An 18639-nucleotide genomic window follows, 5' to 3' on the forward strand; every position below is an offset into this window, starting at 1 on the left:
TTGTTTGTTTGTTGTTATTGTTGTTGCTGCTGTTGTTGTTGTTGTTGTTGTTGTTGTTGTCGTCGTCGTTTCTGTTTACTCGTTTGTTCAGAAAAGAGTTGTTGTCTCCATAGCTTTCCTATTTCTGGAAAAAGTGGCTGCGGCTTGATGTTTCTAAGTTCGGAACATGCTGCTTCTATAACCTTCGCCGATCTGCAAGAATTAGAAGAAACCCTTGTGCTCATAGCCTTTGTAGATTTTAATGAACATCTTGCATCAATGGCATGTGTAGATATCGAAGAGTGCTTATGTCCACAGATACAGATGGGGCTGTATCTAAAGCAATTTTAGTTTGAAAAGAGTAGCTTAGTCCATAGCCATCGTTCTTCTTCAAGAAGTATCTGTGATCATACCTTTACATACATGAATGGAAGACCTATGACAAAGTAAATCAAGTCGACACTAGCTAGTGCGTAAAATTTAATGGAATCCCTTCAGTTTGCCTAAGGATGCACATGGTTCATCGAATGGTGATGAATGTACTTTGTATGGATCCTTAGTATCGCAGTGTGATGCTAAATTCTCAAAATTACCCAATCATCTTAGATTTCCACAGATGTTAAATTCAATTCCTTACATATAAGACCGCAGCCCACCACAAACTACGAAAAAAAAAAAGAAAGAAATTGCTTTTCAACCACATGATTTCGAGCTCAGATCCGCTGTGTGGCACCTTGAGCAAGCGTCGAATGACCAAGGAATTTGGCAAACGGAAACAGAAAGAATGCTATCTCGCACTTCTTACATCTCCATCCTCTTACTTTTAAACTCCTCCTCTCCTTATCCTCTCTCTCCACTCACCCTCTCACTCTTCTTACACTTACACTCCTTTTACCTTCTCCCACTACTAATCCTCTGCCTCTCCTACCCTATCACTCCTCTTACTCTTTCCCTCCTCCTGCGCTCTAAATCATCTTACTCCCTCCCTTTTCTCACGCTCTGCCTCTTCTTACTCTCCCCCTCCTCTTACTTTCTCACTCCTCTTATCTTTTCCTTCCTCTTACCCTCTCCCTTCTCTTACCCTCTCCCTCCTCTTAGGGTCTCCCTCTTCTTACCCTCTTCTTCCTCTTATCCTGTACCTCTATGTAATTGTTTTCAACTATCAGACCACGTTGTTTGTGGCCGCACCAGCTTAACCGACTCGGATCTAGCTACTAAATTAGAGTACTTCTTATCGCATGGCATACCTTCAGCCCTTTGACCTCATGTAGTAATGAAAAACAAAGAAGACGCAATACTATTGTAACTTTAAATTGTTCTATATAAAGGTCTGACAAAGGCAAAAACTTAAACTATATTGCAATGTTTATTGTGAGAATATGACAACTATGATGCTCATTCAATCAAAAGCTAATTGTGTGTATGACGATTTGCAAGAGGAGAAAAGTGCAATTTCTTTTTGCATTCTGGTTAATAGATGCTGGAGGCGCAATGGCCCAGTGGTTAGGGCAACAGACTCGTGGTCATAAGATCGCGGTTTCGATTCCCAGACCGGGTGTTGTGAGTGTTTATTGAGCGAAAACACCTAAAAGCTCCACGAGGCTCCGGCAGGGGATGGTGGCGAACCCTGCTGTACTCTTCCACCACAACTTTCTCTCACTCTTACTTCCTGTTTCTGTTGTGCCTGTAGTTCAAAAGGTCAGCCTTGTCACACTGTGTCACGCTGAATATCCCCGAGAACTACGTTAAGGGTACACGTGTCTGTGGAGTGCTCAGCCACTTGCACGTTAATTTCACGAGCAGGCTGTTCCGTTGATTGGATCAACTGGAACCCGCGACGTCGTAAGCAACGGAGTGCCAACAACAACAATAGATGCCACTTTGACAGGTTGGTCGCTTCACTTTGCACAACGTTAGAATGACTGGTAAAACAGCAAGTTATGACGTTAAAGCTACCACTAATTATCCTAAAACACTTGATATTTTTTATCCTGGATGTGTTCACTTATCACAAGTATATAGTATTGATGAAAGCTTTTCTGGAAGTACATACTTAAACAAATGTATGCATGCACGTTCCTATCTATGTCCTCTCCCCGCTCTCTCTCTCTCTCTCTCTCTCTCTCTCTCTCTCTCTCTCTCTCTCTCTCTCTCTCTCTCTCTCTCTCTCGCTCTCTCTCTCTCACTATATATATATATATATATATATAATATGGATAAAAATCCAAATTTACAGGTAAAAACTCAATTAAATTCAATAACATACATACATACATACATATATATACAAACATACATACATACATACATACATACATACATACATATGTAATTATAAGTATATACAGACATATATACTTATTGTTTATACACCTGCCTTCGTCTTTTGTTTTTCTGTAAATTTCAACCATACATACATATACGGCAATTTGTTGCGTAAGGCTGGAACAATGCGGAAGATATAAACTAAACTACAAAAAGAAACATAAAAAAAAACAAAGTTATAGCTTTATCTTGTATTTCTATATTCAGAGCTTATAACCACTTCTTCAGAACATTTGAAAAAGTGAGAGATGGAAAGATCGTTGATCAGATGCCTGGAGATGAAGGAGGCTGAAAGAAGACGGGGGGAGTTGACATGCACTGACTGGTGTGCTATAGTAATTAGTCTGTTTCGTGCAATACCTTCTCGTTTTCATTGCTGGTCTCAGTTTGTTGAAAATGAAGGCCTCCATGATTTTTAGACTGCGCCCGCTGCGTTGAGTGGCTGTGGTGGAGACATTGAAATCCGGGGTCTGGCACATCTTTTGGTGTATTGTGATTGAAGTGTCTGTCCGCATATATTCTTTTATTCGAGTGTGCTGTCAATGTAGAATGCGTCACATTTATTGCAGAATATTTCGTATACCACATAGGCCCTCGAGCAAGTTTTGAAGTTATTGGCTAATATTATCTATGGTATTATTCCTAGACAGAAATTTTCACAGGAATGGGCTTCTGTGCACTATCTATATGTTGAGGCTTTTCCTGTCGATCGCATGTTGTATAGCCGATTGCTTCCTTCTGAGGCATCAGAATATCGTCAACATATACCGAGAAAAAGACGCATGAGTGCAGGTGTCTCCAGTTGGTCCATGTATGTGATGACCATCAGTGCTGAGCGTCTATATCCCATCAGCAGACCAGGACTTTGTTCGTATATGCCGCAGAAATAAGGAAGTTTAAGAAAATACATTTCAGACTTGGGATCATGGACCTTTATATGGTTTACTCACTTTGGTGGATTTTTAGAATCAATCATTTGGGTAAAGCTGGTGGGTAGACGCTACGCTATGTATTAAGTTCTTGATGGACCGTTTGGTGTTGGAAGCTTTGCCAGCTGTGTCACTGTATTACTGATTATGCGTGTGGTTTCATTTTGTACGTATACAGATTGGGCTCTGGTGAGCAGGGCTGATTCGCAGTGCTCGAATAGGTTCTTACTGGCTATTTTCATTAAAAAGATAGTATAGATGGAGCCCTTCTCTGCGATCATGATTTGGACATCCAGCAGAGAAAAAGCTTCAGACATGTTTGAGTGTGTGTTCTATCTCCATTCTTGCATGCTTGTCGGCGTTGCTTAATCTCTGATGTATGTCAGAGGGGCAAGGGAAAAAGAAGGGCAAGGGGAAAAGAAAAGAAGGATAATGAAGGAATAGTTGACCTTTAGATGAATAGAATAAAAAAGGAAAATTGAAGGAAGGGGAAATACAACAGTGGAGTGGGGATAAATTAACGTCGGAAACTTTGCAGTGTAGAATGAAAGGAAATTATTTCGAAATTCGAAAGAAGTACAATGTGCATCCCAGACGTTATTGTAATTTAAGTATATCATAACTACACATATAAGCTGACCTATCAAATTTTGTTACTCCAGATCGGAGACAACAGCTCTAACAGCACTTTGAACACACCTTACTAAGCACTGCTTATCACATCTGACTAGTTTACAGTGATTAGTTTGCTTTTGAGACGTTTGGAAACTGGCTATGCAGTAAGGTTTTGCGTTGCACTGAGAAAAATGTAAAATAAACTCATGAAATGCTCAAGCCTCCTTATAGATTAACATTTTGCTTGTACAAGAGGATCGATCGCGGTAGAGAGGAGGTGAGAGACAATAAGTGGTATGGGAGGAAGAAGGATTTTAGAACATCAGAGATGATGGAGAAGATTTGCAATTTTTCTAGATGAAGAACATCCTGTGTCTGTCAAGACATTAAGCATTCAGACTGGAGTTGGTGTGGCAAATCTGTGCAAAATTATTTATGAAGATCTGAACATACATACATACATGCATACATACATACATATATATATATATTTATATATATATATATATATATATATATATATATATATATATATATATATATATATATATATATATATATATATATATAAGGTTGAAAAGGAAGACACGAGTTGATATATATATATGAAGATAAATCAAGGTAGATAAAACATCGTGCAAAGAATATAAGTAGCGATCGTGATACACACAACGAAGAAATGATCAAGCTCAACAATGATCTGTTAAGCATCAACTACCCCAAAAGTATATTATGCACTCCAATTATGAAGAAGAGAGAGGATGAGGCCAATAAAGTGTCCACAGTCTCTGTCTACCCTATGTGAAAGGCCTCTCCGAAAAGATACAAAAGATATGCGACCCATATGACATCAGGACAGTATTCAAGAGTAATACAACACTTCATAAATATCTCCTTCGAGTAAAACCACCAATAGAAGAGAATATGACCAAAGACTGCGCGTACTCCATCCCATGCAGCTGTGGTAGGTTATACAAAGGCGAAACGTGTCGCCCACTCAAAATAAGGGAGGATGAACATCGCAAAGCTGTGACACGAGGAGATATTGATAAATTGGATACAGCTGATCGAGTTTGGAAAAAATAGAGACTACCTCCCCTTGTGGGATGAAGTTGAAATAAAAGACAGAGAACACCACTGGAAAATACGAAACTAAAAGAAGCAGTACATATGCTAAGACACAACAATGTCCTAAGCAGACCGAGTGTAGATATGAGCAGTATATGGGAACCGGTATTAAGGAAGGATAGAAAAATATTGGATTTATAAGCCCTAAAATTCACTCTTTAATTGCCCACGGGCATATGGCGTAGTGGTTTAGAGCGCAGGTTACTAACCCCAAGATTCCGATTCCGAGTTCGATTCCAATAATAACAATGACATCGAAAAATACCTTAGGAATGAGAACCCAGGTTCATAATTTCCCCAAAACTCCTGAAAAATCCTGGAGGGTATAAGTAACGATCGTGATACACACCACGAATAAATAATCAAGCTCAATAACGATCTGTTAATCAACAGCTATCCCAAAAGTATACTATGGAGGGTATTTCAGCTGAAACGTTGTGTCAACAACGAACAAGATGAGGACAAATATCCGTCGAATGTAAATAATTCCTAATCTCTTAAATATAGAACTATACTATTTTTTATTCACTATTCTGAAAGACAAAATATTTAAAAAATGAAATCTTTGTGGTTCTTGCTGCTTTTCTATTTCTTTTTTTTTTTTTTCGATCTTGTTTGTATATTGGTCTGCTCACTCTTTGTTACTAGCGTATGCAGAAGGGCGCAAGTACGTGTGTTTGTGTATTTGTGTGTGTCCGTGGGTGTTCGTGAGTGTGTGCGTGTGTGTGCTTTTTGTGAACAATAGATGCGTTCACTAGAATATAATAATGTGAGGTGTGGTTGAATGTTTAGCATAACTACAGGTTGACGTCCTCATAACCTTCTGCAACGTATAAATGTTTTCTTTAATGAAATGTAGAGATAGGCGCAGGAGTGGCTGTGTAGTAAGTAGCTTGCTTACCAACCACATGGTTCTGGGTTCAGTCCCACTGCGTGGCATCTTGGGCAAGTGTCTTCTATTATAGCCTCGAGCCGACCAAAGCCTTGTGAGTGAATTTGGTAGACGGAAACTAAAAGAAGCTCATCGTATATATGTATGTGTGTGTGTGTGTGTGTGTGTGTGCATGTTTGTGTGTCTGTGTTTGTTCCCCTAGCATTGCTTGACAACTGATGCTGGTGTATTTATGTCCCCGTTAATTAGCAGTTCGGCAAAAGAGATCGATAGAATAAATACTAGGCTTACAAAGAATAAGTCCTGGGGTCGATTTGCTCGACTAAGGGCGGCGCTCCAGCATGGCTGCAGTCAAATGACTGAAACAAGTAAAAGAGTAAAAGAGAGAGTATACATTTGCGAGTGCATAGATTACAATTATTCAATCGTTTATTTTTTACTCGTTTTTGTTATTGAACTGCGACCATGCCGAGGTACTGCCTTGATGGATTTAGTCGAACAAATGGAACCTAATACCTTTTTTTTTTTTAAGCGTGGTACTTATTCTATCTGTTTCTTTTACTGAAATGCTAATTTACGGATGCAAATAAAGCAAGAGTCGGGTCAATGAATAGATCTGAACTTACATTAAGCCTCCCACCTGGGGTGTGGCTATCCAGAAGACGGTGGTTAAGGCTAGAATGTAACCGCACCACACCATCGTTCTGAAAATCCAGGAGACTGAGTATTAAAATATTAAGACAAGAGAAGTGAAGTGAGAGAATTGCTTAATCCGTTAATCCTCCTCTTATTCTCTTCCTCCCTTTACCCTCTCCCTCCTCTTACCCACTTCCTCTTCTTACCCTCCTCCTCCTCCTCCTTATACGAAACCGATTATGAAACAGATTATATTTAGAAATCGCATTGATAGAAATTATGCAAAAAAAATATTTCAGCTGAGAAGTGAACAAGTGAATAGATGCTTAATCCGTTACTCCTCCTTTTACCCTCTCCTTCCTCTTACTCTCTCCCTCCTCTTACCCTCTCCCTCCTCATTTGAAACCGATTATGAAACAGATTACGTATAAAAATCGCAACGGTAGAGATTATGTATAAACATTTTCACGTAACTGAAGCGGAATGAGGAACAAATGCTTAATCCGTTGATCCTCCTCTTACCCTCTCCTTCCTCTTAACCACTTCCTCTTCTTACCCTCCTCCGCCTCATACCCTCTCCCTCCTCTTACTTTTGTGTAATTGTTTTCAACTCTCAGACTGTGTTGTTTGTGGCCGCACCTTCTCAACTGACCTGGTATACATTCTTTCGCCCTTCCACATCATTCCTACGCCAGTTATTTTCTCATTTCCATTCTTGCAGAATACTAAAAGTAATTTCACATCACTCCTACGCCAGTTATTTTCTCATTTCCATTCTTGCAGAATATTACAAATTATTTCCGGATTTACCGTGTTAATAATAGTTAATGTAATAATAATTTACTGTGTTAATAATAATAAAAGTGTGTTCTTTTCTAAAATCACTGGAAAGAGGCCATCACAAGGAGACATGCAGCAATCAAAAACAGAGGAGACGCAACACTAATAGACCTTAAAACTAATGAATAGAAAGGTCTGGTAGAGGCGAAAATCTAAATAATATTGCAATGCTTACTGTAGAAATGTGACAACAATGATGTTCATTCAAGCAAAAGTTAATGGTGTGTATGACGAGTTATATGAAAACAAAGGTGCGATTTCCTTTTCATTTCTGGTTAATAAAAACCCGGTTTGACAGGTTAGTCGCTTTACATGACATAACGTTAAAATAAAAGGGGAAACAACAAGTCGTGACATAAAATTTACAATTTTCCAATTCACAATAAAATTTTATGTCAAGGCAGTTGACAATATTGCAGCCTGGGTGAGGTCAGTTGGTAGATTGATGAATCCTCTCAAGAAAAATTAAATTTGAAGAATCTACTAGAATGTACAACCATCCAATTATCTGAGTTCCTTATTATTTTTTCTAAGATATATATATATATATATATATATATATATATATATACTACCAAAGCTGGGGATTAAAATGGCATAGTTTTTTTTATTGTTTTACTTGCTTCGGACATCTCACCATGGCCATGCTGGAGCACCACGATTAGTTGAAGAAAATGAAAACAGGATTTATTCTTTGTAAGCATAGTACCTATTCTATCGGTTAAGTTATGGGGACGTGAACACAGCAACACCGGTAGTCAAGTAATGGTAGGGTTACAAGCACAAACAGACAAACACACACACATACACATATATATATGCATATTTTTTATTTTTTATTTATTTATGGGTTTCAGCCAAGTGGCTGCGGTCATGCTGGAGCACCACTGTGATTTTCCGTCTTTATGCTGTGCTCTCTTCACGTTCCTTGCATGGCTCTTCTCCTCCACATGATATAGTCCAATCAAGAGATTTGATGGCACATCTGGTGTATAAGAGAATTTGACATCCCTGCCCTAAACTGTGTCTCATTTCGAGCCATAGGTTCGTCTGGTATCGTGGAGAGGAAAGCATAAAGTTTTGTCTTGAAGACCTCCGCATCCATGTCTTGCTGGTCTCTCAAATATTTTGGCAGGGCATTGAAGACCTGAGGTCCTCTGAAACCGAGGCTGCTGCAGTATCTCGTTCTTATGTGAGATACAGTATATATATATATATATATATATATATATATATATATATAAAATTATAATACAGGGTATCAAGAGATACCACCACGCTGAAAAAATAGCAGTCAAATCCTGACTGATTTGACTGCTATTTTTCCAGCGTGGTGGTATCTCTTGATACCCTGTATTATAATTTTAAATAATTATTACCTTTGATGGTTTTTATTCCCATGCTGACCACTTGATAGGATCAATATTTTAAATATCGATCTTATCCTTATTTATATTAAAATATATATATATATATATATATATATATATATATATATATATATATATATTTATATTTACATATATATATATATGTATATATATATATATATATATATATATATATATATATATATATATATACATATACATGTATATTTATATATACATATATATATGCATAAATGTACGTGTGTATATACATATATATATATACATAAATATACATGTATATATACAGATATATACATATATATACGTGTATATAAACATATATAGATACATATATATTTTTTCACACATGCATACGTCAAGATCACCAGCATTCTCTCTTTCTCTCTCTCTCACACACACACACACACACACACACACACAGCTCCTCGTACTTGGGTCACCGTTTCTTTCTTCCCCCTTTTGTTATCTCCCCGTTTTCTTAGCTCTCCTGCGTGAACTTTCGGTCTGAAGACGCCATGATTAATCGCTGACCAAACACCATTCAATTCATTTAAATAGCCGAGGGATTATAATTAATCAAAGGACATACTAAGTATGTCTACCTGCTTGAAATAACAGTCAAAACTCGTTATTAAATCGCCAAAAATACACTGGTGATTACTACAGAAATCAAACGAAGGCCATGTTGGTTAAGACAATCTACTTTCATAGATTTAAGTATATGGATTTACGTGGACTAGTTTCTGCATTGGCATTAATATGTCTTAGCTTCTTCAGCACGCATCACCACCAAAGCGATTTCCAACCTATCCTTCCGAAATCTGTGCTGCTACTGATTTGTTTCGCGCCGAAATCACAGCAGCTTCTCAGTGTAAAAAATAATCTCGTTGCCGAATTTACGAGAAAATAATTTAATAAAATTAATTTACAAAGGTACCGTTAATTCTATTATTATCCAATGTCACTAATTTAAGAATGATAATAACAATACGCAATATATGTGTGTATATATACATATATATATATATGTATTTATATATACATATATATATGTATCTATATATACATATATATATGTATATACATATATGTACACGCATATTTATATATATATATATATATATATATATATATGTGTGTGTGTGTGTGTGTGTGTGTGTGTGTGTGTGTGTGTGTGCATATATATACATATGCATATATATATATATATATATATATATATAATAATATTATTAGGGACAAAATCCAAAATTACAGGTAAAAAACTCAATTAAAATCAATTTATAAAAAATTAAAATTAAATTGAGCCTTATAGATAAAGTATATATAAAATATATATAGTTTTAGGGAAAATAACCAATTTTCAAGAACTCATCGATGAAAATCCACTATCACATATAGAAAAATTAATAATTAAAAGCACAATAAATGAGTATAATATAAAGTAAAGTAAATATCATAAGATAAATATATTTATCTTATGATATTTACTTTACTTTATATTATACTCATTTATTGTGCTTTTAATTATTAATTTTTCTATATGTGATAGTGGATTTTCATCGATGAGTTCTTGAAAATTGGTTATTTTCCCTAAAACTATATATATTTTATATATATATATATATATATATATATATATATATATATACAAATAGATATACATGTAAATATATATGTATATATACATATATACGCATAGCTCCTACCTTGCTGGTGACGAAAAGCCTCTCGCTCAGAGTTAAAGGTACACTGTATGATGCATGTATGCGAACAGCAATGTTACATGGCAGTGAAACATGGGTCGTGACTGCTGAGGACATGCGTAAGTTTACTAGGAATGTAGCGAGTGAGCACCGCATACACGACAGAGTGTAAGTGCCCTGAAAGAAAAGTTGGACTTAAGAAGCATCAGATTGGAGCCTGGAGCAGCCTTCTGGCTCGCCAGCTTTCAGTCAAGCCGTCCAACCCATGCCACCATGGAAAGCGGACTTAAACGATGATGATGATGATGATTATGATATAAGTATATGTCAATACATATATATACATGCATATATACATACATATATTGTGTACATATATGTATTTATATACTCGTATATATAAGTATATATATGTATATAGTTTTTGTGTGTCCCACAAAGGAGTCGATGCTAGATGCGCCGAAACAATTGTTGCGATTAATAATATATTCTCATATATTCCATTTTTTGTCTTTCTATTATATATATATATGTAAGTATATATATATGTAAGTGTGTGTGTATATATATATATATATATATATATATATATATATATATATATATATATATATATGTATGTATGCATGTATGTATGTATGTATATATATATTTATATATATATACTTAAATATATATATATCTGTATATATGTATATATATTTATATATATATATATATATATATATATATATATATATACTTAAATATATATATATCTGTATATATGTATATATATTTATATATATATATATATATATATATATATATATATATATATATATATATATATATATATATTTATATATATATATATATATATATATATATATATATATATGTATGTATATATATATATATATATATATATATATATATATATATATATATATATATATATATATGTATATATATATATATATATATATATACTTAAATATATATATATATATAAATATATATATATATATATATATATATATATATATTTATATATATATATATATATATATATATATACATGAGATATGCATTGTTGAAGTTTTGTAGTACACTTATTCCAAGAACACATATTTAAATTTTATGTACCTCCCATGGAAAGTGAATGTATTTGCACTTTCAAAGGAGCTCTTTCCCGTGTTATAAACCCCATCATGGGGTGTGGGGATATTTAATATTGTAAGATGGAAATCGTCTTTATTTAGGACCTAGTAGTTATGTTGTTATTTCCATTGAAATCGGAGGTATTTGAAATTTAAGCTCACGAAATGTAATACCCATAAAATGCAATTATTTTCCTGAAACACCACGCGCAATCTAGGTTTCCCTATTTTTCTCCATGTATTTGCATTAATTATCGTGATATCACTGCCCGTATCCAATTTTAACTTGATATTCACATTATTCATTATTATGGACACAAATTTCCTTTTCTGAACCTCGTTTAGAATTTTTATTAACAATACATTCTTTCTAGGTTTCTTTTACCCCCCTTTTTTTTTTTTTTTGACCTTTTATGTCCGATTTCTCCACAATTAAAACATTTACGATTTTTAAAAGGACAATTACTTTTAAAATGTAAACCTCCGCAAGTATAGCATGGATTTGATCTTGACGTTCGTTTATTTTTTTTCTTTCTTATCCGTTTCAGTTCGACACGCATGTAATCTGAGAGCAATCTTTTTCTTCAATTTTATCCGCGTCATGCCTTATATTTATGGTCCTCTGGTATTCTTCATCCACTGCCTGTAGAGTTAATTTTCGGTGCTCTTCTAATTATGTTAATATACGAGAATGTATATCAGCGTCTTTTCTTACTGTTAACCCTAGAACAAAAATTAAACATTTTAATAAATCCGGGGTCAATTCATTTAATTTGAAGTTTTCACCCTCCCCGTTAATGACCCCAGCATAAGTGACAAAATCATCTTTTCTAACTATATTTTAAACATTGCCAACGAGTATTGAACAGGGAACTTCTTTCTGTGAAAATTCTCGATAACAAATTAACTGTTTCATCGAAACAAATCTCACCTGGTTTCTTCGGCAGACTATAATTACAGTATTTTTCGTGTTCGAGAAGGGTTAACCTTCTTAAAGTACTTGCACCTTCTTCTCGTCATTCCAATTTTTACATTCTTCTTTGAAGATTTTTTCGTATCTTCTAAAATATGTAGAAAAAGTAGTACCTTCTTCTGGGTTGTAAATAAATTCTCCATTTGAATTTGCTACGCTGTCTGACGAGAACGAACCTGAAGTATTTTTAGACTTCTTGAACATTACTTCCAGTAACTGTTGGTATTGTTGTTGTTGTAACTGCTGTTGTTGCTGTTGTAATTGTTGTAACTGCTGGTGTTGTTGTTGTTGCATCTACACCTCGCGAGTCAACGAATCTTCCATATTAATGAATTTTTTCTTTGGTTTCGTACCAAAAAAGAATTTAAACGTCCGATACAAACTTCGAATATCTTGTCACCACTTTTATATCCTTGTCACACATTGAATATATAAATTACGCAGCGGAGGTTAGATCAATGTGTTCACACGACGTACTTCACGAGACTACCAAAACGCTCTCATTTCAATTTTTATTTTTTTTGGCCACTGTGGGCCCTACACAGAGGGGACAAACAAAGATAGATAATACAGCACAAGTGGGAACAAAACATTAATGAATGGATGAAATGGATTTACATAATGGATGAAGATGTAATGGCTACTCGAACCCCTTATCAAATTAATTTATCTTAATATATAAAGTATGGTCTCAATCGTTCAAATTCTATCACAGGTGACAGATAATCAAACCTTACCTCCCGCCCTAGTGGGTTCACATCATCGCCAAAGCATGCCTTTAATTTTTGGTAATTTTTTATGTCTATTAATATACACTCAATGCCTGGTACGCGTATATTGTCCTCCTCTATAATTTTTATTACCGACTTCATTTTTGCAATTTTTTCCTCACTGGCTGTGTTCGACCAATAGTTCGTTGGATACACCCAATGTTTATAACTGCCCTGTAATGCTTGTGTGTCTGTTTGTGTATACTTAACTGGAGATTCTGGGTTGTCTGGGATATTCTTGTATTTTTGCCGAAATGGAATGTACTGTGTGGGTGCTTGTATGTTACTTACTCCCATATTTTACTTCTTTTTGTGTTCTTCCGGTGTGGAGGTTTCTAAAGTCTTTCCTCTTTCTATTTTGTACTTCCTGGAATCCTTCATTTCTGCTTTCTACATTTGCTTCTTCTGTATTTTCCTTTAATTCCTCGTCTTGTTATTTTCTTCTTTCTCCTCTACTGGTGTTTGGTTTTTAAGAAGGGGACAATTCGCCTTTATGTGCCCCTTCTTTCTGCAGTGGTATCAGGTGGGAAGTTTTTCCTCTACTACCACTCGCAGCTTCACATCATCTGGTAGCTCTGTCTTTTCGGTAATTTCATATACGTTCAATGTGGTGGCCTTGACTATAAATTCCAGACCATATCCCTACCAGTTCAGTTGTTTGGTGCGGCTGACTTGCAGCACTTCTGGGTCCTCCTTTGTTTCTATTAAGATAGCTGCAAGCAGATACATCTCATTAATTTCAGGAGACACCCTGCTAATCCTCACTCTCTTCACTCGTTTACCTTGGTAGATTGGCGGAAGTGTCCATTCTTCTGTTTTCAATGTTACAATGGAGTACTATACTGCCTCCTCCACAGTAAGGAAGTGCACCTCCACTGTGCCAAAACTTCCTTCCTCTGCAGTAAAATACAATGTTACTTTCAGGCACTCTTCTATGGCTTCCTCGCTAGCCATTTCTATCTTCTTGCTTGTTCGTGATGGGGTTCTATAAACCGCCATTTTTTCCTTTTTACTTCTTGTTATATCTTCCGGCGGGGTCAGTTTTAATCTTGACCTTCTTACTATTTCAATCTTGCTGCTTCTTATTATTTCAAAGTCGACAGGAGCTTCCTTGACATCCAGTTGGTTCACATTAGCTGCGGCATTGTCTCGACCCACTACTGAAGCGTAGCTCTCGCTACGTGTTTGCAACACTTCCGTTGCTTACTGCTATGCTTGCCCCCACTGGGTGGAAAAACAAAACAAAAGCAAACAATACAACAACGGCTTAACAATTCCAACAGTCGGCAACCCCTCTAAGGAGGACCTTCCACAAAGGACAACCTATCTGGAACGATAACAATTCAACACGTGACTACCAAAACGAACTCTGTTTCTTTATTAGGCACAAGTGCCCGAGACACAGAGAGGACGATAGAAGGACCGACAAGACAATACAAGTGGGGATATAAAACATATAACGACGAATGAAAATGATAAACGTACAAAATGAGGATGTACGTCCTTGCTTGAGCCCCACCCTCAAACAATCGCGTTTACTGCTCTTTACAATTCAATTAATTATTAGTCTGTAACTCATGTTATCATAGCCAAGCCTATATCTTCATATCTTACCACTGGGACAAATATTTATACTTCACCCTCTCTGGCGTTATACGAATGATATCTCCATGATATTTTTTCAAGAAATTAAACCTTTTTATGTCTCCTAAGATATATTTATCTTCGGATGCATGTAACGTTACTCTTATTACGCCTTTAATTCTATCAATAGTTCTCTCAATCGCTTCATTTGGTTTGTATAATAGAAAATATTCTACCTTCCAATCCGTGGTCTGCTCTTCTTCCTTTTTCTGCACGCTGGGAGTCCCTTTGTTGCTTTGTTGAGATATGTCACTTTCTATCTCCGCTATTTTTTTATTCCTTTTCCTCTTCTTTTTGGATGCTTTCGGAGACGAGTCACTCTTATTTCACTTTCTGTCACTTGGGTGAACTCTCCCTCGGTCTCTGTTGTTTCTACTTCACTTAACTCTTCTGTTTCTGCTACATCCTCATGTTCCGACTGGATTTCTTCCTCGTTGCTTGGTTCAGTTGAGCTTTGGGGGCACTTCTTTTTCATATGCCCCTTCTGTCCACATCCGTAGCAAGTGAGGGGTCGCTCCTCCACTGTTACATTTAGTTTTCTCTCATCCGGGAGTTCAAATACTTCTGGAATCTCGTTCCTATCGGCCAAAGTTATGTGGACCAACAACTCAAAGCCGTATCCCCACAGTTTAGTTTCTGCGTTCTTGTAGCTGACACAATACTGACGAGGGTTCCAGCTGATCCGATCAACGGAACAGCCTGCTAGTGCAAGTGGCCTAACGCACAAGTGGTTGAGAACTTCACGTATACTCTCGACGTAGTTCTCAAGGAGATTCAGCGTAACACAGAATGTGACAAGACTTGCCTTTGAAATACAGGTACTAATCATTTCTGCCAACTGAGTGAACTGGAGTAATGTGAAATAAAGTGTCTTGCTCAAGTACACAATGCACCGCAGGAAATTGAACCCACAGATCGTGAGTCATGAAGTAAGCCTAGATTGAGAGTACAATTGAGTAGACCACACAGAGAAACCTCTTTTACTAGAAATTTTTGTATACACTATGTACACAGCACTGAGAAACAACTTGTGTTGAAGATAAAGAGCAATAGGGTTTATTCCAGCTCGTACAATATGGTAAGTGACTTCTCTTTTGGACGTGAAACAAGCGGTCAACTTAACTAGACATACTCTTGAAAGTCTAATTAACATTGCAAGAAATCAACAAAATAACTTATCAATTATATAGTGTTCCTATTGTATAAGGAGAAAGCTTTCTTTGGTACCTCCTCGTGGTATCTTTTTGTAGGAAGGTGACTAAAGCACTGAACGTGAAGGGCCTATTGAAGACTTAGATACAATGCTGTAATTCGATGTCAACAGCAGTACCTTTGGTTGGTGGTCTTTTGTCTTATAAATTGAATAAAATTAATTCAAATAATTCATCTAGCTGTCTGTTGCTTAGTTATGTTGATCTAACATCTTTATGACATATATCTTTTGTCAGTATTTTAGTAATTTTTTTTCATTTTAGAAAAGCAATAATAATATTGTTTTGTTTTGTTTTGTTTTGTTTTTTGGCTGCAAGAATTATTCTTCTGAAAACTTTGTGCAACATCCTAAAACTTAATGTGAAAACAATATTTATTAATATACATGTATTGTTTGAACAATTCATTTTGCTCTGTCAAAGCATTCCCCACAGTCGGATAGCTTTGCTTGTAAGAAACGAAGAAAAAAAACATTTACTGATATATTTGAATACGTGAATAACCTCACTGAATACACCTCATGTTGTTAATTCAAAGCTAGAAATTAAACAATGTTAGCGACTCAGTTTCATCACATGACATAAAATTGTAAGCCTAAATCAGGTAACTTATTTCTTTAATCTGGCATGTTTTATCAAAGTAAAATGTAGTCAGTCCTTAAATAAATATTACTTTTATTGTATTATATTTTTATATTATAATTTGTATTATTTTTGTTTCATTATAATTTTTCTTGTATTTGAATAATAATTGATGTAAGATATATTTATATACAAGAAGAACATTTATAAGGAATAAAGAGTACTCCTCGTTGAGTAATTATTAAATCAAAGGATTAACTAGCTAAGAAACATATGTAGGCCAGAATTTACCCGTTCCACACGCACTCCGTCTACAAAAATTTCACTCTCCCGGCGGCGGCATCAATCGGCCCAAAGACTCCAAATAGTGGAGTGAAACCAAAAGCACATGGTTCAGAAGCGAGCTTCTTAACTTCATGCTAATTCTTAACAAGAAACTTTTCCAGGAAATTTAAAATAATTATTTCCATCTATTTGTAAAAAAAATTGATCATTAACCATATTTAAACAGTTCTTGGTTCAGTGAGTGAATGTATTTTTCGGTTATTGTAGGAGTGGTTGTGTGGTAAGTAGCTTGCTTACCAACCACATGGTTCCGTCGTATATATGTGTATATATATATATATATATATATATATATATATATATATATATATATGTGTGTGTGTGTGTGTGTGTGTGAGTGTGTGTGTGTGTGTGTGTGTGTGTGTGTGTGTGTGTGTGTGTGTTGTCCCCCACCCCCAACATCGCTTGACAGCTGGTGTATTTATGTCCCCGTGACTTAGCGGTTCGGCAAAGGACACCGATAGAATAAGTACTAGGCTTACAAAGAATAAGTCCTGGGGCTGATTTGCTTGACTAAAGGCGGTGCTCCAGCATGGCCACGGTCAAATGACTGAAACAAGTAAAAGAGTAAAGTGTACATATATATTGATTATATAGTGCGTCGTCTGGTGTTCATGTATTAATTATATAACATGTAAGTAATATCACATACGTATATATGTATGTATGTATGTATGTATGTATGTATGTATGTATGTATGTGCGCTGCATCTCTCATTTTGTGCATTGTCAAAATACAGGTTTCTAAGTGTGTTGTGCAAATGAGTCATTGTGTGCAAGTCTGTAAAGATGTGTCTGTTTATTGGTGCAAAATCAGTAAACCTGTATATAAAAATAGAATACATCCTCAAGACAACCAATCAGGTTTTGAACAGCAGAGAACAGGTAAAGGTATAAATTTAACTCAATGCTGTTCACAGTTACTTCCCATATATAATCTCTTTATCTTCACAACAGTATACAATCTTTGCTATCCACAACCAAAGCTGTTTTCTTTTTCCTCAAACTAAAATCATCGAAAATGAACAGAGTTTTGCATCAATATATATTTGTTGGTAAGACTATATATAATTTTATTTTTTCTATAATACACTTATAAATAATTAATTGATGTAGTTAATTATTTTTTTTAATCCTTTATAATCGCAAAACCTTAAGTGTTGTGCAATTATGGAGCAAAACGTTAACAATATAAAGTTCCAGTTTTAAATTATTATTTTGCTCTATTTCTACTTGCAATCATTTGAACAGGGACTTACTAAATATACTAACGTGAGTCAGAAACTAATACAACTTTTCTGCATTAATTATTACATTCACGTATACACGTGGGTAAATCAACGGATAATGCAAATAAAATCGCTTTATTTTCTGATTTCCCTTCGTATTTTTCTTTTGATGTATGTAAAAATTATTCCCATAATAGTTTCTCTGCTTTCGATAATTCACATTGATTATCAAGTCTTTTGAATTGTGTTTTATCTTTTTTCGTGTTTCAAAACTGGTTTAATTTAGCACCACGTTGTAG

General features: G+C 35.3%; 1 protein-coding gene across 1 annotated transcript in view; it reads left to right on the forward strand.

The window, feature by feature from the left end:
- Positions 1-18008: 18008 nt before the first annotated feature.
- Positions 18009-18639, forward strand: part of LOC106869700 (uncharacterized) — a 33706-nt gene continuing 33075 nt past the window's right edge. Inside the window, exon 1 of the mRNA XM_089361719.1 lies at positions 18009-18166. Within this exon, the coding sequence (XP_089217845.1) occupies positions 18133-18166 (34 nt within the window). The 5' untranslated portion in view covers positions 18009-18132. The remainder of the gene's footprint in view (positions 18167-18639) is intronic.

This window comes from Octopus bimaculoides, chromosome 13, assembly GCF_046866305.1.
Source record: "Octopus bimaculoides isolate indiv1 chromosome 13, ASM4686630v1, whole genome shotgun sequence".
NCBI classification, from domain to species: domain Eukaryota; kingdom Metazoa; phylum Mollusca; class Cephalopoda; order Octopoda; family Octopodidae; genus Octopus; species Octopus bimaculoides.